This window comes from Pelobates fuscus, chromosome 1 (genome assembly GCF_036172605.1).
Source record: "Pelobates fuscus isolate aPelFus1 chromosome 1, aPelFus1.pri, whole genome shotgun sequence".
Lineage (NCBI taxonomy): Eukaryota > Metazoa > Chordata > Amphibia > Anura > Pelobatidae > Pelobates > Pelobates fuscus.
In genome coordinates this window covers 394,076,311-394,098,498 of record NC_086317.1, presented here as the reverse complement: position 1 = coordinate 394,098,498, position 22,188 = coordinate 394,076,311, and the positions used below count along the sequence as shown (strand labels likewise).

Sequence of the window (22,188 nt, the reverse complement as noted above, 5' to 3'; positions counted from 1 at the left end):
TTGCCTTTGTGCCAAATTAGCAGTTTAGTAGGGTAACCCCATCTGTACGGGATCTGTCGATTGCGTAGGGTTTTCGTAATATTAATAAACTCACGTCGTCTTGCCATGGTAGCTGCTGAGAGATCGGCAAAAATGCTGAGTCCTTGGTACGGTTCAGGTAGCGTTTCCAGTTTCCTCGACGCAGACAAGACTGCTTCTTTTGAGCTGTAGTAGTGGAAGCGTGCTATAACATCTCTCGGCGTGTCTGCCGTTAGCCTGGCCGGTCTCGGCAACCTGTGCGCTCTGTCCAGCGTCCAGGCCTCAGCCCCGAGCTGTGGTACTATTGCTGAGCATAGGGTTTGTAGAAATTTTGGGAGGGCCTCATTCGGGATTGTATCAGCTATGCCCCTGAAGCGTAGATTATTTCTACGGGCCCTGTCCTCCATATCGGCCATTTTAAGCTTTAGAGTTGCTTGATCTTCCTCCAAGCGGTGTATGTGGTCCACCAACTCGTTGTGGGCTGTGCACATATCATCCGTTTTGGTTTCCAGGCGGTCAGTGCGGTCTCCTAGCTCTTGAATATCGTCGCGCAGTTCTTTGGTAATCTGCTTGAAATCGGTCCTAAGAGACTCTTTTAGGTCCTGCAGCATTAAACGAAGGCTGTGGTTAGTTACCAGGGAGTCCCCGTGGGGGGTCTGATCTGCATCTTCGATGGATAATGCAGCGGCATCTGCAAAATCAGAGGCTTCTGGAGTTCCGCCGTCGCCATCTTGTTTTTGCCGCGGGCGGTCTTTTTTGGCATTCCGGACCGGGTCCGTCAATTTCAGCTGTCTTGATGGTGCCATGCCGTATTAGGATGTTGGGGCGACTGGATGGGTGAGTTTTGCGGTATGTCTGGCTCGTTTTAGACGGCTTTTAGGCTCGGTGGCTGCGGAGCTCCGTTACAGTGCGACTACTCCATGCGGTCGCAGGACACGCCCCCTGCTGTGGGTTGTCTTGATAGTAAATAGTAGCGGCTACTAATTATCAATTTATTCCAAAGCTTCTCCTCTTTTTGTTGTTTTTTTAACCGGGTGACTGACAATACCCTTTGCTTGCCAAGACGCCGATCACTCACAAATTAGCCCCTCTCTGGTACAGTACAAAAACACATGCTTACTTCACCTTGTGATTGGCCTTTGCAGAAGACTTCAATAGTGTATGCAATGCATTAAGCAGTTATTTTGTGCTGTGCCAGATACCTATCTATGTAACTTGAGATGAACTGGGAGTTGCTAATTTACATATAAGCATTTTACCGATACAAAGAATAATTTGTGTTTTATTGTGTGACTGGCCATGACATGCGCACAGTCGTTATTCGGCTTGTGGCATTTTCTTCCCCATAACCCACCAATAAACACAGACACCAATTTTCTGTTGGAAAATAAAAGTCCACAGCTTTATTTAAATTTTTCAATAAACAAGATAACAAATTGGGGTCATTGCCAAATAAATTAATTTACCCCCACCCCCATCCGTACAGCATTAACCCAGACAATGACCCCATACCATAAACAATATATAACAATATAAATAACACATAAATATAACACACGGCCTACCAAAGAGGCCCCATAATTATAACTTTATTAACTGTAGGGGTGTACCGAGACACCCCTACACCACCAGGTTCGGAGCCACCGATGAGCTCGAACCAACAGACCACTTCCAACTCTGGCCTAATTCAACTTAAGCTTAGCCTAGCCACTTGCTAATCCACTTCCATCCCAATTACCCTAGCCCTATCCCGCCGCTGTGACAAAACGGGACCTGCTAAAAACCTAGGGAGGGTGGGAGGGACAATTAACAGGTAAGTGCGGATTCTGAATTAAAATGGCCGTTTGCTAAAATGGCCGCTTAATATACTCGCACTTTTCCACACCCTTTAGCATGCTCCACCCTAAACCCCACCCCCGAATCTATAGCTCCACCTGCTTACTCCTTGGCTCTGTCAAGGCCCATTCCCCTGACTGCGCTGATCCATGGGCTTCATGACATGCGCACAGTCGTTATTCGGCTTGTGGCATTTTCTTCCCCATAACCCACCAATAAACACAGACACCAATTTCTGTTGGAAAATAAAAGTCCACAGCTTTATTTAAATTTTTCAATAAACAAGATAACAAATTGGGGTCATTGCCAAATAAATTAATTTACCCCCACCCCCATCCGTACAGCATTAAACCAGACAATGACCCCATACCATAAACAATATATAACAATATAAATAACACATAAATATAACACACGGCCTACCAAAGAGGCCCCATAATTATAACTTTATTAACTGTAGGGGTGTACCGAGACACCCCTACACCACCAGGTTCGGAGCCACCGATGAGCTCGAACCAACAGACCACTTCCAACTCTGGCCTAATTCAACTTAAGCTTAGCCTAGCCACTTGCTAATCCACTTCCATCCCAATTACCCTAGCCCTATCCCGTCTGCCCGAGACTTGATCCCTTAATGTCTCGAGCGCCCCCCACCACACAGAAATAGGGCCCGGGAGATCCCTTCCTGAGAACCGAGGTTTAGCAAGTCACAACCTACCTCCGAAAGGTGCACCCCATCCTTACGATAATACCCAGGTAACATACCCTCTAGCTCCCAATGCCTTACCGGGACCCCGCCTGACCTCCTAACGAAAACTGACATGGCCTTATTAACCTTCCCCCGACATCTCGACACCGCCGCTGTGTCCCTGGCGTGTCTCCAATTAAATCTAGGAACCATCTCAGACCACACTATAACCACTCCTGGCACCCGCTCCCGGAGGCGATCCAAATCCCGTTTCATCCTCCTAATTAGCTCCCTCTGAGGGATAAGCCCCAAATCGTTACCCCCACCATGTATCAGTATTACGTCCGGGGAATTTCCTTCCAACAATTTACCAAAAATCACTCCGCTAATGCTCTGCCAGCTGAAACCACGAAAACCAAACCATTGTAACTGTACAGTGTCCTGAAGAAAGCCCAGTTGTGCTCCATTCCTCCGAACTGCGGCCCTCTTCTGCGCCCAATAAACGTAGGAGTGACCCACCAACCATACAACCCGACCTGGAAAGAAACACAAGTTATAAACTAGCAGAGCATCGACACCACAACTCAAACCCAACCAGACACCCCCTTTAAACCAACTTATCTGTTCGTACATAAGTCCTAAAACGCGCGGACTCCCACCGACCTATCTGTTTAATCCGATCATCCCCGAGGCCGAGCCGCGCTGCTTCCGTTGCAGCCCCGATGCGAAATGAATGAGTCCCAAATTGCATGGGATGCAAACCCAACTGTTGCAGCCCCATGCGAAATACCCTGACAAATTGGAAGCGCGACAGCGCAAGACCATCCTCGTGAACGAGGAAGCACCCCGAGCTTTGAGGGCGCACGCCTAAGTATTTGTGCCCACACGCTACTGGGCAGGCTACCGACCCTGGCAATGCAAACAAAGTTATCGTCTTACCTCTCCCAAAGACATCCGTCTTGGAGCACCTCAGGCGTATCTCGACTTTGTCCTGCCCCAGCACCACATCCAGTCAAGCCATGTAGAATGTTAAACGACACAGGCCGTCTCGAGTCTACAGACCTACGCCCTTTACGAAAGCCTTTCAACACCTGCTTCACCAAAAAAGTTTTTGTAATATCCTCTTTACCCGTGAATTTAAACCAAAATGCTAATGCTGACATGTAACGGTCCACCTTCGCGGGAGAAGCCCCTCCCGCGAATAACCGACACAATAACCATAATAGCGTGTCCAACCTACCTGACGGCGAATTCGCCCCTCCAGACTGCCCCATCATCTCCTCCCATTCATACCATACCTTGGTGTACGCTGTCCACGTTCCGGCCGCCAGGGAACTTCTTATAAAGCCCCCAAGCAAGACGTCCCGAGCCGCCACATCTCCGCCGGGCATGACTGACCTGTCTCCTGAGCTCCCGGCGCCGCTGCCCGAAAACGTTCCCACTGCGAACGAGATAAGGCGTCAGCGATAACATTCAACAATCCCGGGACGTGTTTCGCCCTAAACACAATATTCCAAGACATGCACAGCAGCACCAAACGCCTCAACAACCGTACCACAGGCAGCGAAGAGGCCGAGATATTATTAACTGCCTGCACCACCGCCATGTTATCAGAATGAAAGATCACCTTCCTATTCGCGAGCTCTTCGCCCCATAAAGATACCGCCACTACCACAGGAAAGAGCTCAAGGAAGGCCAGGTTCCTGATCAAGGCGCTTTCCTTCCACGCCTCTGGCCACTCTTCCGCGCACCATCTCCCTGCCAGGTAGGCCCCGAAACCTACGCTCCCGGAAGCGTCCGTATATAAGCCTATCGCTTCTGATGAAGTCGCCTCATCCCTAAAATACACCCGACCATTGAACTCCTGTAAGAAACACAACCAAACATCCAGATCCGCCTTCATTGCAGCGGAGACTCTGATATAATGACCTGGCAATCGCGCCCCGCATGTTGCTCGAGCCAACTGCCTGCAAAAAACCCTCCCCATAGGGATCACTTTACAAGCAAAGTTCAAGCTCCCCAGCAGGGACTGTAACTGCCTCAAGGTCACCTTCTTCGAACCCCTGACTACCCCCACCCGCTGGCGGAGCGCTGTCAATTTATCTGCAGGTAACCTACATTCACCCTTCACCGAATCTATTTCCAGCCCTAGGAAGCTCAAGCATACCGTCGGGCCCACCGTCTTCTCAGCCGCCAATGGGATCCCAAAGACCTGCGCCACCCATTGCAACACCCCTAGTACTTGCCCACAACGATCGGACCCTGCCGGACCTACGCACAAAAAATCGTCCAGTTAGTGCACTACTGCACCCCCAGCCGACTCCAGACGTACCACCCATTCAAAGAAAGAGCTGAACTTTTCAAAGTATGAGCAAGAAATAGAGCAGCCCATGGGCAAACACAAATCCACGAAAAAACCCTCGTCAAATAAACAACCCAATAAGTGGTGACATGTCGGGTGGATAGGAAGCAACCTGAAAGCCGCCTCCACGTCCACCTTCGCCATCAACGCACCCGGCCCCGCTCTCCGTACCAACTCAACCGCTTGATCGAATGACGCGTAGGACACAGAGCTTAGGGCCGCGTCAATGTCGTCGTTAACAGACGCCCCTTTTGGGTAAGACAAATGGTGTATCAACCGAAATTTACCTGGTTCCTTCTTGGGGACCACCCCCAACGGAGACACCCTCAAGTTCGGCAAAGGTGGGACCGCATAGGGTCCCGCCATCCTGCCAAGCCGTACCTCCGACATCAATTTGTCCAGCACCACCCCTGGGTGATCCCGAACGGATCGTAAATTCAAACATAAAGTCCCTGACCCCTTCCCTTTAAACGGTATCCTAAACCCCTCTGTGAATCCTTTCCACAAAAATTCCGCGTCAGCCCGATTAGCGTAGCGCTTTAGCCACGGCAGCATCTCGCCTACCTTCACCGGAGTTGCCCCCAGTGGCAGCGGCTGGGGCCGTGGCGCCACTGGGACCTCCCCCGCTAGTCGATTTGCCTCTCTTGAAGCACCTATTGACTCCATGTGTACCGCCGCAACCAGAACACTCGTGTTTGAATCTGCACGACGAGCCCCATTTGCATTGGCCCTCGTTGAAAAGCCAGCAGAAACCCTTCTTTTGTCCGGCCGGCGCCGCTCCTCCAGGTGCTGCACCGGCCGCCCCGTGAAAGGGCGCAGCCTTCTGCGCCATCATGAGCCGCATCCACAGGGGCAGATCCATCTGATCCCATCTCATGCTCGGGTTCGCTGCTAAACGTTGGCGGAACTGCTCATCGTATTTCCACCAAGCAATTCCACCATACGTCCGGTAAGCGTCACCTATCCCGTCCAAGTAGCAAAAAAGTTGCGAACAGCGATCGGGAAACTTTTCCCCGATGACGCTGGCCAGTATGCAAAAAGCCCGCAACCAGTTCGCAAACGTCTTGGGTATCTTCCGATACCTACGTTTTTTCTCTTCTTCCTCCTTCTTCGCATCCTTTTTATCCTCATCCTTTAGATCAAGGAACTCCTCCAGAGGAAGGAGAGAAAAAACCTCTACAAACTCACCTTTCCAAATCCTGTCTTTCACCTCAGACTTCAGGTGACATCCCAAGGGGCCCGCGAAAGAGACATGTACATTCTGCCGCGCCGCGTCAGAAACCTCCCCTCCACCTACCGAACTTAAGCCTGTCCTCTCACCTGGATCGGGCGTGCTCCGTCCGGAGACACCACTCACCGCCCCTTTCGCCTGACCTGACGTCCCGGAACCTACTTCCGGAACCCATACCCTCGAAAATTGCGGTGAAGCCCCCTCCCCACCGCCCCATGAATCTAACAATGATTTTAGGCAAGTTAACATGGAATCAGAATGTGATGTAACAGGCAACTCACCGCCAGAGCCTCCGGCCGCGGAAGGCCGCGGGGTCGTTTTCCTTCCCTCCGCCGCGTGCGGCTCCGGGGTGTCCGATTGACGCCGACTCCCTTCCGCCAGATCCCGCCGTGGGACCGTAGGTGTACCGCTCCGTGACCTGTAGGGAGAAGAACACCTGGGTAGTCTGTTCGAGTGCCCATCTACCCGCCCTTCCTCCTTACGTTCCCTGTCGTCAACCCTGCGCCTCTCCCGCCTAGTAGCCAGGCCCTCTGGGCCGTAAGAACTATCCGGCCGACCTTGGGTGCTCCCGTTGGATGACCCAGACTCGCTGCGCCGTTCCCTTCTCCTCCTGGCCCTGCAGACTGATCCCCACCTACTGCACCCGTCAGTAGACGGGCTCCTCTCCCTGACACACCCTGTCCGTTTTTGCCTGGCGCCTGCCCCGCGCCGCCTCTTATAATCCGCAGGCCTAGGGTTGTCTCTGTAATCATGCCGACCCCGGGAGCAACATTTATGGCCCTCCCGTACACTCCTAACCCCGCTGTCAGAGTGTGTGTCATACCCCTGGGACAATCCCTCACTGTCCGCTCCCCTGTCCACTGGGGAAGCGCTGCGCTGGCCCTGACAAACGGAAGCCCCTTCCGCTGTCGCCCTGACTTGTTCCTGCCGCCCTAGCTGGGTGACCTGTCCTGCCGTCCCCCCGCTGCCTTGCCTGGGCCTTGCCTCGCCCGCATGATCAAGTCCCCCTCCACTGGAATCCCTCACTGCCCTCTGAGGTGGCGTCAGCCCGTCCTTCCCAATCCCCAGTGCCTTTCCTTGCCGCCCGGTAGTTAAACCGGCGACAGACTCACCGGGACGTGTCTGGGCTCCATCCACACCTCCGACATCCTCTGCGGTCCCGGTCTCCTCGGAGGCCGTCGCTAACTTTGCCGCCTTGCCGCCCGCCGACCTGCGAGCAGCGCTCCTCGTGGTAGGCCGCGACCCCATGCCAGGCCTAATCACCGCCCTTGCCTTACCGGCGCCACGTCGCACAGACGGGGCCGGCGGCGTTTGCGTTGGCTCCGACCGGCCTGCTTCCCCAACCGATGATCCGCTCGCCTCCCTGGAAGGACTCCGTCTCCGACGCGCTGCGGGCATCACGCCCGGGCTCAGCCGCTGGGGCGGTCTCGCCCTCCGCACCGAACGCCTCTCCACAGCCGCTGGGGGGTTACCGCTGGTCCCAGGAACCGCCAGTTGCTGCTGCAGCCATGCCATCCCCCTTTCTCTCACTGCTGCTCTCACACCGTCCAAGATCTCTTCAAGCGAAGCCATCTGAAAAACAGAAGAAAAGAAACCACACAGCCTGCCAAAACAATTAACAGGTAAGTGCGGATTCTGAATTAAAATGGCCGTTTGCTAAAATGGCCGCTTAATATACTCGCACTTTTCCACACCCTTTAGCATGCTCCACCCTAAACCCCACCCCCGAATCTATAGCTCCACCTGCCTACTCCTTGGCTCTGTCAAGGCCCATTCCCCTGACTGCGCTGATCCATGGGCTTCATTTCCTTAATTTTATTGCAGTCTGATATGGTATAATGTGCTTTGAAAAGTGTTTCAATGTAATGCAATATAGCTAATATATTTTTTTCTATAGGATTTAGCTGTACTTAACTTCTTTGAACCAGGCAAGAGGCTGATGTCTTAGGGGAAGCCATTAAATAGTAGCGACAGGGTTGCAAACTAGTCGCAAACCAGCCCCTAAGTAGCGGTTAATTATTCGACTCTACTTAGCAGTTGGCTTTACGTCGTGGCAGCTGGTAATTCCCTGTTGCTAACAGTGACATTTTGCAGTGTTATAGGATCACTATAGGGTCAGGAACACAAACGTATTCCTGACCCTATAGTGAAAACCCACCATTTAGGTGGCATGCCCTCTCTTAACCTCTCAGAATGGGTTAAAAATCACCTTATTTTCAGCTCTCCACGGGTCTGCCGCCGCTGGCCCCACCTCCTTGGTGACATCATCAAAATTTGGCCAATTCAATGTGCCCCATCTCTTCCTGTTTAAGACCAACATGCACTTTGACTGAATTGATGGCACAAGGGAGGACAGTGATCGGTTCACACCCTGTTCTTTAAATTCAATTACCAACCCAATGCCCACCGTTGCTGGCAAGGGGGAGTGTATGAAAATGCCTGCATATAATGATTATACTCACCAGAACAACTACATTAAGCTGTAGTTGTTCTGGTGATTATAGTATCCCTTTAATTCCAAGGTGTACAGTCATAGCACTGTGAGGAATTCAGATTTGTATGACCACATTGTTTCCACTTGTTAATGTAAATAAGTCAATTTGTCTCAAAATCATTAGAGGTATTAACTCAGTGTCTGGACACAGGAGGTTAAAGGACCACTCTAGGCACCCAGACGACTTCAGCTTAATGAAGTGGTCTGGGTGCCAGGTACCTCTAGGATTAACCCTTTTTTTTATAAACATAGCAGTTTCAGAGAAACTGCTATGTTTATAATGAGGGTTAATCCAGCCTCCTAATCCTCTAGTGGCTGTCTCACTGACAGCCGCTAGAGGCGCTTGCGTGATTCTCACTGTGAAAATCACAGTGAGAGCACGCAAGCGTCCATAGGAAAGCATTGTAAATGCTTTCCTATGCGACCGGCTGAATGCGAGCGCGGCTCCTGCCGCGCATGCGCATTCAGCCGATGACGTCGCGATCAAGATGGAGAGGAGGAGGAAAGCTCCCCGCCCGGCGCTGGAAAAAGAGGTAAGTTTAACCCCTTCCTCTCTCCAGAGCCCGGCGGGAGGGGGTCCCTGAGGGTGGGGGCACCCTCAGGGTACTCTAGTGCCAGGAAAACGAGTATGTTTTCCTGGCACTAGAGTGGTCCTTTAAGCATTTAAGTGTAATGTTTAACTGTGTTATAGCCATGTAAAAAAGGGAACACCTGAATATTATTTTATCCACAAACCTCATTAAAAATAAATATTTAGCAAGGCACATGCTCTCTTATTTTCTACTAATGAAGGACAGTTCAACTCAAAAACTGGTGTTGTGTCATTTTGCTTTATATCTGCCTTTCACACACACTCTCTCTCTGTGTTATAAATTCTTACAGGTTCCTTTATATCACTAGGATTTTACTTATTCTTAAAGGAAACTGTAGGGACCATAACTATTTTAGTCCAAAAGACTGAAGTAGTTATGTTACATGGAGACCTTGGGTGGTTGGTCATGCATCACTGCTAAATTATGTACTCAACATTCAGAACAGATGCTAAATTTTCAGCAGCCTGCAACCCGGCCTCCAATAATGAAATGGCAGTATTGCAGCAATGTTACACTTCCCTCCATACCATGGTAGCAGCAGTGGTGTATTCTGGATTTGTGCTGCCCTAGGCATGACTAATCTCGGGCAACCCAGTAATTAAATCTGCCCCACCTCTTCCTGTTTAAGACCAACATGCACTTTGACTGAATTGCACAGGGGAGGACAGTGATCGGTTCACAACCTGTTCTTTAAATTAAATAACCAACCCAATGCCCACCGTTGCTGGCAAGGAGGAGTGTATGTTACTAGACAGTAATACCTGCCTGTGTGTGCCTTCTGTGTCTTTGTGTAGCCTATAAACACCGCATAAAATATAAAAGTCCCAAAATAAGCAGCAGACACGTTTCAACTCCAACTGGAGTTTTCCTCAGAGCTGTGTTACTTTCTCTGACGTCCAAATAAATACTGTTATGGTTAGTAGTTAATTCAATCCGGCTCTGCAACTTCTGGTTTCAGGCGTGATGTCACTTCCTGTTTCCGGGACGGCGGATGTGCGTCACAATGCCGCGCCTCTCATGTGACCCAAGCACAGCTTTGTTTGCATCATTTCCGGATGTTGTCTCTTTGAGTAAAGGCAAATTTAGCTGCAAGTCCCATATTAATTAAGGGCAAATAAATTCCTCAAAGCATAAACAGAATATATCAATAGCATTCAAATACCTGCATAAAAGTTATAAACATGAACATAATATACTGGTGAATAGTGACAAAAAAATTAATGATTAAACAGACCAATGAATAAATATCTTGCAAGAAAGGAGACAGAGGACCAATTTAAAAGAATACTGCATACATAAATATTGTGAAAAATGATTTAAAAGACAAAATCTATACTAAAAAGGAGAAAATGGGGGGCGGAGCCTAGCTGCCAAGCCGAGTGGACGTGCCAGAACTGAGCTCCTGCACTTTCTGCCTGTTTTCGGGGAATTTACCCAATAAACTCGGCACAGATCCACTCTAATAGGGCACTATTGAACGGGGATTCTCGGGGGGCACCTTTGGACACCCTACTCGAAGAAATATCTACCCGAGAACCCAAGCTGCAGTGACCGAGGTCTGCAGAATGGCTGGTAAGGGGGAGATGGCCGCTCTCCTTTCCTCCTACCTGCTCCACGACCACCTCGACGCTCAAACTTCCTACCCCCCCCCGGGACCGGTGGGGGATATCCCGGTTCAAGCCGTGAACCCAGACCGAGCCTATGCACATCGTGAGGGCACCGGGTCCGGCGACACGTGGCCCAGCAAACATGGCGGCGGAGTATCCGCAGCAACTGCTACCTCAGTCTGCAACCCCTGAGCAGGGCTCAGACTGCGGCACAGACCTTATGCAGCGTCTGGATGCCCTATTCCACAATTTCTGGGAGAAGCTCCAGCAACGCGCACGGCGCGCTGAAGCAACAAGTAAGAAGAGCTTTGGGCGGCCTGGCGAGAGGGGGACCCCCTCGGGCGCAGCACCGGACCGAAAGCCGACACTCACCTACCCTAGCCCACCTGGGCGGAAGGCCAGGAGGGCTACGACCCGCAAGCGTCAGGCACAATGGCGGACTCTCAAGTGGCAACCAAACGGCAGACCTAGCGCCATCCCCACGAAGGGGAGACACTCGGGCAATAGATGCCACCAAGTCTCAGGCCAGAAGACGCAGGCCTACACACCAGCCTGGGGCAAGAGGGACACCCCCACCCCCGCCAGAGCGGCAGCACCTTGGCTTACTTCTGCATGCTCCCACACCCAGCGACGCTCAGGAATTGGATGACAAGTCTGGAGGGGAGGCAGTGGCAGTCTGGAGATGGAGCCTCACTCAGGAGGACTAAACTGCTTAATAGTTGCATGGACTTGCTTCTACCTCTTGGGACTATCTGTAATGTATTGCCACAACGTACACCAACTCCCATCACACCACTATGCAACATGTTAGCATCTTACAATAATGAACGTGCACCCATCTAGAAACGCACACGTGCTAGTTACTTTCAGAGCACTCATTCCTCCTGAGTCATGCTATTGCTTTACTACAAGGCAACTTAGAGCTCTATGTCTATACACTCTGGCACTCAGTGGCTTTGTACTCCTTTGTACTCCTAATCCTACTCCTACTCCTACTCCTGTCATTTAGACAGAACGCCGGCGAAACTACCGAATTTCGTCCTGACAGAATGAGAACAGTTTCTCCATTTATGTTAGGATGCAATTTGGGACTTTACTCGGAACGGAATTTCATTTGAATGAATGAAATTCTGATCTATTTGTACTGTGGCTGCATCTTGCAGCCGCTTAGTAGATAGCTCCCTAATTCCCACGGCATCAGGGAGCTATCTAACAAAAGGCTGAAAAACCTTAATTGGTTTTTCAGCCAAATTTACTAATACTAAGTAAAAATTACTTAGTATTAGTAAATTCTGCCCCTACTCACTATATCGCGTGTAGGGACATGTCTAGTAAACAGTGGGCAGCCTGTGGCTGCTCACTGTTAAAAAATTTTTTTTAAAATAGTATCCCCCCTCTCCCAAGCCTCCACCCATGCCGCGTGAGTGGGGGCTATTAAACTGAATGGGGGTCCTATTGCCCCCCCCCCCGGCCCCTACACCTGAGCAGCGAGTGGGGCCCTAAATGACAATGGGGTTGACCTATCGTCGTCGTCCCCGGCCCACACCCCTGAGCAGCGGGTGGGAACCCTAAATGAAAATGGGGGGGACTAATCGTCCTTTTACGGCACCCACCCCTGAGCGGCGGGTGGGGGCCCTTAATGAAAATGGGGGGGACCTATTGTCCTCTCCACAGCCCCCACCCATGAGCAGCAGATGGGGGCCTTAAATTATAATAAGGAGGGGACCTATTGTTCTTTCCTTCGGCCCCCACCACAGAGCGGTAGGTGGGGGCACTAAATAAAAATGTGGGGGGACCTATTGTCCTCTCCCCCGGCCCCCACCCCTGAGCGGCGGGTGGGGGTCCTAAATAACAATAAGGGGGGACCTATTGTCCTACCCCCTGGCCCCCACTCCTGAGTGGCGGGTAGGGGCCCTAAATTAAAATAGGGGGTGGACCTAGTGTCCTCCCCCCGGCCCCTACCCATGAGCGGCAGGTTGGGGCCCTAAATTAAAATGGGGGGACCAACACTCTGGTTGCTTTCAATCAACCAATCACAGTGTTACGAGTCAAATTACACTGCATAGGAAAATTCTAAAGAACTTTCCCATGCTGTGTAAAATGACACAGAGCACTCTGATTGGTTGGATTTTAAGTCAACCAATCAGGGCTGTGACAGGTAAATGTAGAGACTTACCTGTCTCTTCATTTACTTGTCAGAGCATTCTGGTTGGCTTGGAAGCAACCAATCAGAGTGCTCTAAGCCTAATTGCAAGGCATGGGAAAGCATTATAAGCTTTTCCCCACCCTGCGGAGCTCCGTCTGCGCGGTGCCCTCACTGGGTGAAGATAGATTACTATGTTAGTGTCGGGGAGGGAGTTAGTCTGATTTTTTTTGCTGCTGTTTTTTATTTTATTTTCAAAGTTCAAAAGGTATTGTGAATTTTACTTGCCCTTTTTTGGGGGCTGAAAAAAGAAGATTTTAGAAAAAAGAAATGAAATGGTAAGTTATTTTTTATTTACAGGGATTTAGATTTATTGTTCCCCCCTCACTATTTTTAGGGTGAGTGGGGTAGGTAGGTCCTTATTAAAACATAATTTGGGTGCGGGGTGACTAGGTGCTTGGGGACCCTTAGTCACCTGGGGGGTGTATTCACACTTAGCCCATGAGACAATAGGTCACCCCCCCCCATTTTAATTTAGGGCCCCCACCCGCCTTTCATGGGTGGGGGCCGGGGGGAGGACAAAAGGTCTCCCCCTTATTGTTATTTAGGGCCCCCACCTGCCTCTCAGGGTTGGGGTCCGGGGGGGAAGGACAATAGGTCCCTGCCCCTTATTGTTATTTAGGGCCCCCATCCGCCGCTCAAGACGCGTGTAGGGGCATGTCTACTAAACAGTGGCTGCTCACTATTGTAAAAAAGCCCCTCCCTAACAATTGCCCCCATGGTGGGGCATCTATTAACTAGCATATTGTCCCTAAATAGGGACCCTATTGTTCTCCCTCCAGCCCCCAATCCACTGCTGATGGGTGTGTGCCAAGGGGGACCCTATGTCCCCCGTTTACGTTTATAGCCCCCACTCGCAGGGCTCGGGGGGGACAATATGTGTGCATGAGTGCAGTGTGTGCATGAGTGCAGTGTGTGCATGAGTGCATGAGTGCAGTGTGTTTATGAATGCAGTGTGTATGAATGCAGTGTGTGAGTGCAGTGTTTTCATGAGTGCAGTGTGTGCATGAGTGCAGTGTGTGCATGAGTGCATGAGTGCAGTGTGTTTATGAATGCAGTGTGTGTGAATGCAGTGTGTGTATGAATGCAGTGTGTGAGTGCAGTGTGTGTATATGAATGAAGTGTGAGTGTGTGTGATGCAGTGTGTGTGTGTGTGTATGTGTTGGTGGGGGTGGGCATTTTGATTGTTCTATTATTAATTTTATTCATTATTATTTTATTTTTAAATATTATTATTATTTTTTTTATTATAATTTTTTTCGTCCCCCCTCCCTGCTTGCTAGCTGGCCAGGGAGGGGGGCTCTTACTCCCTGGTGGACCAGCATTGGTAGTTCAGTGGGGGCTGCAGAGAGCGTTACTTACCTCTCCTGCAGCTCCTGTCAGCTCTCTCCTCCTCCGCGCCGTCCGTGCAGCTCCCTCTGTCAGCTCCCAGTGTAAGTCTCGCGAGAGCCGCGAACGGACGGCGCGGAGGAGGAGAGAGCTGACAGGAGCTGCAGGAGAGGTAAGTTACAGCTCTCTGCAGCCCCCACAGCCCCTGTCTGTATTATGGCAATGCAAATTGCCATAATACAGACTATTGACTCGAGTATAAGCCGAGTTGGGTTTTTTCAGCACAAAAAATGTGCTGAAAAACTCGCCTTATACTCGAGTATATACGGTATATCCAGGGATAGAGGCAAACCCCATTTTACATTGTACAGTAAAAACACATAAAAATACATAACTGTGGAAATACCAAATACATTGGATTCGTGTAACGTATCCCCAGATAGCCTGGATCTGAGCGCATATTACTACCGAATAGCGCTTAGACCCAATGCACACAGTTCAATCGCCATGGAGTCAAAAGTCTTTCACATGTCTTTCGGTATACGATTGACTCCATGGGATGGCTATCTGGGTTAAGTCCATTCGTATCATCCAACGTCCCGAACGGACCGGTGTTCGTATGCCCGACGATAAGGAGTGCGATCGGTAGTTTCAGCTGTGTTCGGTAGGAAAAAGTGTCCGTTTATAGTTCCATAAGTTTATCTTCGAACACCGCTGTTCATTTGCGTGTTAAAAATGGCCGCCGCCTCATAGTCGGCAAACGAACGGTGACCACCCTGCATACGGTTAGAATGAAGAGGTGTCTGCAGTTAACCACAATGTTCTAATTGGGGCCAAGAGGTTAACCAGCAGCACACTTCTCTTCTGGGTTGCCGTCCGTTCGGTAGTTTTGTTCGGTATAATCCTGCAATAAACGAACAGGGACATACAGGCAGGAAATTCCACGAATGGACGTAAAACAGACGAACCAGCAATAGTAAGTATACAGATGGATCTGTCACAGGTTGTAAAGTGAAAAATAGTCCCTATTTTGTCTCGAGTTTTAAAGAGAAATAGATCAGAAATTAAGGAAAGAAGAATAAATTCTGAAAGGGGGAGAGAAGAGTAAACAATAGGAAAAAAGGTAAGTGACAGTCACTTTAATGCTACCTGCCCATTAAGGTTATTTAACAATAATGAAGAGGTAAGGGAAAATATATGGACTAAGTTGTTGTTCTACAGCTGTCTATCAGCAAGTTAATCTGTGTATGAAATTATAGTACATTCTAAATAATAATACAAATTCCAAAGAGCTGTTTGTTTCTAACTGATCGTCTTCCATTTCAAGGAGCCGCTTCGGGAAAGAAACTTTACATTTTGGCAGTGGTTTGATGGCGTTGTGGATCTTACCAAACGATGCTTAAAAAACTATTGGTCAGACAGGTAAGAAAAGCATCAGGTTTCCAATCATGATTGGGTTTTAGCATACCAATTACAATTGCGCCATGCTAGGGCATGTTGCTAATGTTAGAATGACCAAATAAAAAGTCTCTCATAGTCTATAAAACAGCTTTATAGGGACACCCACAGTACCATAACCACTACAGCATATCACTTCCTGCCTCCACTGCTTCCATAGGAGAGCTAGAAGCATTTCATTACGACCCAAGGGCCAAGCTCTACATTGCAGGGTAAGCTCTTTGGCCAAGAGTGTCACCTCATCACCCTCATGCAATGCGCTCAGCTCTGAACTGCTGGCTCTCTGTCAGTAGTAGTAGGGGCATGAAGCAGCACCCAGCAGAATTCAGCATTCTAAAAGGGTTTGATTTGAGGTAGTAGTCGTGGGACTTGGACTGTTCCTTTAAGTAAGAAACTGTAAATTTGAATTCTTCTAGCAGTTAGAGTACCTTTTGAGCAGGTATATTAAAGTATTATATTTTCAGTGATTGGTGATACTGTACAATAGGTCTATGCATTGTTTGACAAATAACTATGATCCCCAGGTCATCCTCTCTTGAAATTGCATAGGGTTATTTAGTAAATCAAGAATTTCCAGGAATTGTCTATGGAACAGCAAAGTATAGGCAAAAATCTATGTTTGAAAGATTCTCCAACTCGGTTATTTTCCATCTTGGCTATTGTGGATTAAAACATGCAAACCCATCGTCAATTAAAAACCAGCTGCCAGTGTAGTGAATAACCTGAAAATGTTAGATGTTCTGGTACTGGAAATGTTTCCCAAGAAAACCTACTCACATGTCCAGGTCATTCTCATTTTCAGTTAAAATACTGTATTTACCCATGTTTTTAACCAGTTTTACTTAGCTGAATATTTGTATCCATTTTATAAAATGGAAAGTACAATATACTGGAATAGCGTTATAGACATTCCATAACCATTCTCTTCTGCTTAGCACACAGTTATTGCACATATATAATCTGCATTATGCAACATGAGTGATAATGGAAAATGACATATTATTTTGAAGGAAGAACAATAAAAGAACGCTAATGTTTTCCTGTCTTTTGTTAAAACACTGACGCAACACAGCTGGTGAGATAGCTCAGTGGGCTAATGCATCATCAGCAGAATCTGTCCAACCCTTGGGTCACAGGTTCAAATCCTGGCACAGTTGACACAGCCCATTAAATGGGCCATTAAATTGTTTAATAATAAGAAATGTTGGATGTTGGGCCACTTGAAAACCTGAGTAATCTTAATGTATCTTTCCTGTAGAAGTTATGTAACTAGTAATATAGTAAAAAAAACATGCATCACAAACAGGGATCAGAGAATAGCATCATTCTTCCCATAGGAGGCATAACATTAAGTGGTTATGGTGTCTAGAGTTTCCATTTAACTTAATCCTTACAATATTATTGTATTGCTAGTGAGTGATGGGCCGCAAGCAAAATCAGACCACTCTAGGCAGGTTCTTAGAGAGTGTGTTTATTTTGGAAGGTTAAAACAGATCAGCGTTTCAGTCCCTATACAGGACTTTCATCAGGATCTATATATTATATACACACACACACACACACACATTCTACATATATATTTAACTATTAACTACATAATTATTTGATTTTATTAATTATAATTTGAGGTACCTGCCTGACAACCCAGGCAGACAGTCCAGAGAATTTAATTGGCAAGCCCTATATTTAACCCCTTAAGTTTCCAAAACACCATAAAACCTTTACATGCGGGGTATTGTTATACTTGGGATACTTTGCCTAACTCAAATATGAGTGTTTTAAAAAGAAAAACTTATCACAACGATAATATCACCAGTAAAAGTGCAGATTTTGTTTTTAAAAAAAATGCAAAAAAAATAACAAATAAAAACGCCAACTTTGGCCAGTGTTTGTGAGTAAGTGGCAACTACAAAAGACTGGCAATACCCTATTTTGAATACCCTGAGTTGTCCACATTTGAAAATGGTATGCCATGATGGGGTTAATTCACATTTCTGGGCTACCATATGGTCTCAAAAGGCAACATAGACCCAGCAAACCAATCTGGCAAACTAAATTGGGCAAACCCTATATTTACCCTGTGACTTTCCAAAACACCATAAAACCTGTATATAAACAGAGATATTTAATTTCTAACTGGTAAAAAATTGAGCAGGGACATTTTCGAGGGTCTATATATCAAAACAATAATTCAGCGAGTAGGATTTCTTGCACTTGTGAGGATATAGATAGGCAGTTGAAACAACCTGGGCCATAGTATTTTCTCTGTGGTGATAAATACAATGCAAAATAGTGGGACACCTTGTTGGTGTCCTCAAGTCTTGCATACTGACCTATTCTTATTCAGACTTGAGTACACCTAAAAGGTGTTTCTCCCCTCCCTCCATATATCAAAACCACTTCAGTAAGCTAGAGTTGTTTTGGTGCTTAAGGGATGCCTTTAATGATTACGAGTAGTGATGTCCCGAACAGTTCGCCAGGAACCGTTCGCCGGCGAACACGCGCAATGTTCGGTCCGCCCCCATTCGTCATCATTGAGTAAACTTTGACCCTGTACCTCACAGTCAGCAGACACATTCCAGCCAATCAGCAGCAGACCCTCCCTCCCAGACCCTCCCACCTCCATGACGAATAGGGGGCGGACCGAACATTGTGCGTGTTCGCTGGCAAATGGTTCCTGGCGAACTGTTCGGAACATCACCAATTACGAGTAGTAACTTTGTCTCTTACGGACTGCCTATACATGCAAACAAGTTAATCAGCACCTGTATGTTAATAGTTAGCTAGCAGAAATATGAAATGCAAGGCTACATAGTTACCTATGCTACACTGTTGGATATGTCACCTTTGCTTCAGTAAATGTAATTATTCTCTTGTACTATAAAGTAAATAGACAGAAAGAACATCCTTGTTGATTTTGTTGTTTTTTTTGTTTTGGTTTTATCTCTTAGGCTTATTCTTGGATTTATCAGTAAACAGTACGTTCAAAAGGTTCTGAACACCCAGCCAGATGGGACTTTTCTTTTGCGCTTCAGTGACTCCGAGATTGGTGGTATCACAATTGCATACATTGTTCGTGGTGTGGATGGTAGGATATACTGGATAGATTTTTGCTTTTAAATTGCTTAGGTCCATGCATTATGCTTTCTTGATTCTAACTATTTATTTTGTTTTGAAAAATTATTGGGGTTTTTTTCTATTTTTTTTTTTTTATTTATGGTAAAATGTATGGTCTAAATAGCTTTGCTAATAGGTTGGCTACTTTGGACATTTATTTAAAATTCACTTTGAGTCCTGAAGAACTCTCACTTTAGTAAATAACACTGTATTTTTATTTTATTCCATATCTTTGTTTGTCTTTTTTTTTGTAGTGTAACATTCTGCTGAATGCCCAGAAAGGGATCATTTTCATTGCTGTACAACACTGCACATATAGGGACTGAATAGCTTCACAGTTCACATATAAAACCCTTTTATTAATGACCAGCAGGCCGGGAGAGGGTCAGAATTCAGATAACCTCATATAGCTCTGTGGTGCAATGTTATTTCAATACTCACCTAGACGTTGCATAACTATAAAGTTAATTCAATTACTATTGTGATCAACAACTTATTTCTGCCACCTGTTAGGCTGCTAAACAAAACAGTGTCTCAAAAGGGTATTGTATACATCAACTTCTACCATCAAGCTCCCCTCTTATAGTCTCACTATTCACCTGATACCTTTATTATCAATCTCCTAGTTGTAACCTGAATCTAATTTCAGGACTGTAATGCAATAACTCAAAATGATTATGGAATACAACTACCAAGGTTGTTAAACTAAAATCACATTAGTCGATGAGGAATACGTTTAACACCTCTTTAAATGCATGTTGAAGCTGGGATCATTTTACATGGATTAGATCCCAGGAAGGTTCGAGGGATTAAATAGTTAGTTGCTTAAACAGCAGGTTCTTCGACTATGCTGGAGGAATCACAAGGTTAATAGAGTAATTGAGAAAGCAATCAGGTAAGGATTTGGCTGATATTTCCTCAGAGAATAATGGTTGTTCTCCTTGCAACAAATTATCTGATAGGAGGAACGGTCCTGTAACAAGATATGGGAATTGAATCAGCGACAATATCCAATGCAGTACACAGAAGACAATCCTTTGAACAGTCGTAGATCTGGAAGCCGAGTAGAGGATAATTCCAGTTTGCAGGATCCTAGACGAGAGACAGCAGAGTAGATCAGAATAGTCAGCAGGGCCGGACTGGGAATTAAAAGCAGCCCTGGAAAAAAATATTTACCAGCCCCATAATGCGTCGCGACCTGGGGTCTGCTGGGATATGGGGCTGTAGTAGGGTATTGGAGCAGTGGTGAGGGGTGCAGTGTGTGTGTGTATGGGGGGTAGTGTGTGTATGGGGGTAGTGTGTGTATGGGGGGGGTAGTGTGTGTATGGGGGGTAGTGTGTGTATGGGGGGTAGTGTGTGTATGGGGGGTAGTGTGTGTATGGGGGGGTTAGTGTGTGTATGGGGGGGTTAGTGTGTGTATGGGGGGGTAGTGTGTGTATGGGGGGTAGTGTGTATGGGGGGTAGTGTGTGTATGGGGGGTAGTGTGTGTATGGGGGTAGTGTGTGTATGGGGGGTAGTGTGTGTATGGGGGATAATGTGTGTATGGGGGGGTAGTGTGTGTATGGGGGTAGTGTGTGTATGGGGGGGATAATGTGTGTATGGGGGGGTAGTGTGTGTATGGGGGTAGTGTGTGTATGGGGGGTAGTGTGTGTATGGGGGTAGTGTGTGTATGGGGGGGTAGTGTGTGTATGGGGGGGTAGTGTGTGTATGGGCGTAGTGTGTGTATGATGGGGGTAGTGTGTGTATGGGGGGGTAGTGTGTGTATGGGGGGTAGTGTGTGTATGGGGGGTAGTGTGTGTATGGGGGTAGTGTGTGTATGGGGGGTAGTGTGTGTATGGGGGGTTGTGTGTATGGGGGGGTAGTGTGTGTATGGGGGGGTAGTGTGTGTATGGGGGGGTAGTGTGTGTATGGGCTGGAGTTCACTCTCAACACTGCGACCACCAGGAATTCATGGTGGTCACAGTGGTGAGAGTGAACTCTAGCCCATAGCTCCAGGGCTAGAGTTCACTCTCGTGAGAGCCGGAGCATTGCCGTGGTAACCGCGGCAACGCTCTGTGCTCGTGCGAGAAGGACGCAGAGGAGCTACAGGTTGAGCTCCCGGCCCTCTCTTCCTCCCTCCCCTGCCGGCTGCCCGCACGGTGCCTGTGGAACGGGGAGGGAGATCGGCTGGCAGGGAAGAGCCTTGTGTGTCTCTCTCCTTTCTCCCTCTGTTTCTCTCTTCCCCTCTGTCTCTTTCTCCCCCCTTTCCCTATCTCTCTCTCCCCACATCTCTCTTCCCCTCTGTCTCTCTCTCCCCCACATCTCTCCCCCCTTTCCCTGTGTCTCTCTCTCTCTCTCCCCCACATCTCTCTTCCTCTCTGTCTCTCTCTTCCTCCCCCCTTCTCTCTCTCCCCCTCTGTCTCCCCCCTTCTCTCTCTCTCATCCCCCTTCTCTCTCTCTGTCTCCCCCCTTCTCTCTCTCTTTCTCCCCCATTCTCTCTCTTTCTCCCCCCCCTCTCTCTCTCTCTCTCCCCCTTCTCTCTCTCTCTCCCCCTTCTCTCTCTCTCTCCCCCCTTCTCTCTCTCTCCCCCTTCTCTCTCTCTCTCTCTCCCCTTCTCTCTCTCTCTCCCCCTTCTCTCTCTCTCTCCCCCCTTCTCTCTCTCTCTCTCCCCCCTTCTCTCTCTCTCTCTCTCCCCCTTCTCTCTCTCTTTTTCCCCCCTTCTCTCTCTCTTTTTTCCCCCTTCTCTCTCTCTTTTTTCCCCCTTCTCTCTCTCTCTTTTTCCCCCTTCTCTCTCTCTTTTTTCCCCCCTTCTCTCTCCTTTTCCCCCCTTCTCTCTCTCCTTTTTCCCCCTTCTCTCTCTCTTTTCCCCCTTCTCTCTCTCTTTTTTCCCCCTTCTCTCTCTCTTTTTTCCCCCTTCTCTCTCTCTTTTTTCCCCTTCTCTCTCTTTTTTTCCCTTCTCTCTCTCTTTTCCCCCCCTTCTCTGTCTCTTTTTCCCCCTTCTCTCTCTCTCTTTTTTCCCCTTCTCTCTCTCTTTTTTCCCTCTTCTCTCTCTTTTTTTCCCCTTCTCTCTCTCTTTTTTTCCCCCTTCTCTCTCTCTTTTTTTCCCCTTCTCGCTCTCTTTTTTTTCCCCTTCTCTCTCTCTTTTTTTTCCCCCTTCTCTCTCTCTTTTTTTCCCCCTTCTCTCTCTTTTTTTCCCCTTCTCTCTCTTTTTTTCCCCCTTCTCTCTCTCTTTTTTTCCCCCTTCTCTCTCTTTTTTTTTCCCCCCTTACCTGC

At 48.0% G+C, this 22,188-nt stretch overlaps 1 protein-coding gene across 3 annotated transcripts in view; it reads left to right on the top strand.

The window, feature by feature from the left end:
- STAT6 (signal transducer and activator of transcription 6) overlaps positions 1–22,188 on the top strand; it is a 230,140-nt gene that overhangs the window by 166,207 nt on the left and 41,745 nt on the right. For all 3 annotated transcript variants that reach the window (XM_063427273.1, XM_063427268.1, XM_063427260.1), the window contains 2 exons: positions 15,689–15,783; positions 18,771–18,907. In XM_063427273.1, the coding sequence (XP_063283343.1) occupies positions 15,689–15,783; positions 18,771–18,907 (232 nt within the window). The remainder of the gene's footprint in view (positions 1–15,688; positions 15,784–18,770; positions 18,908–22,188) is intronic.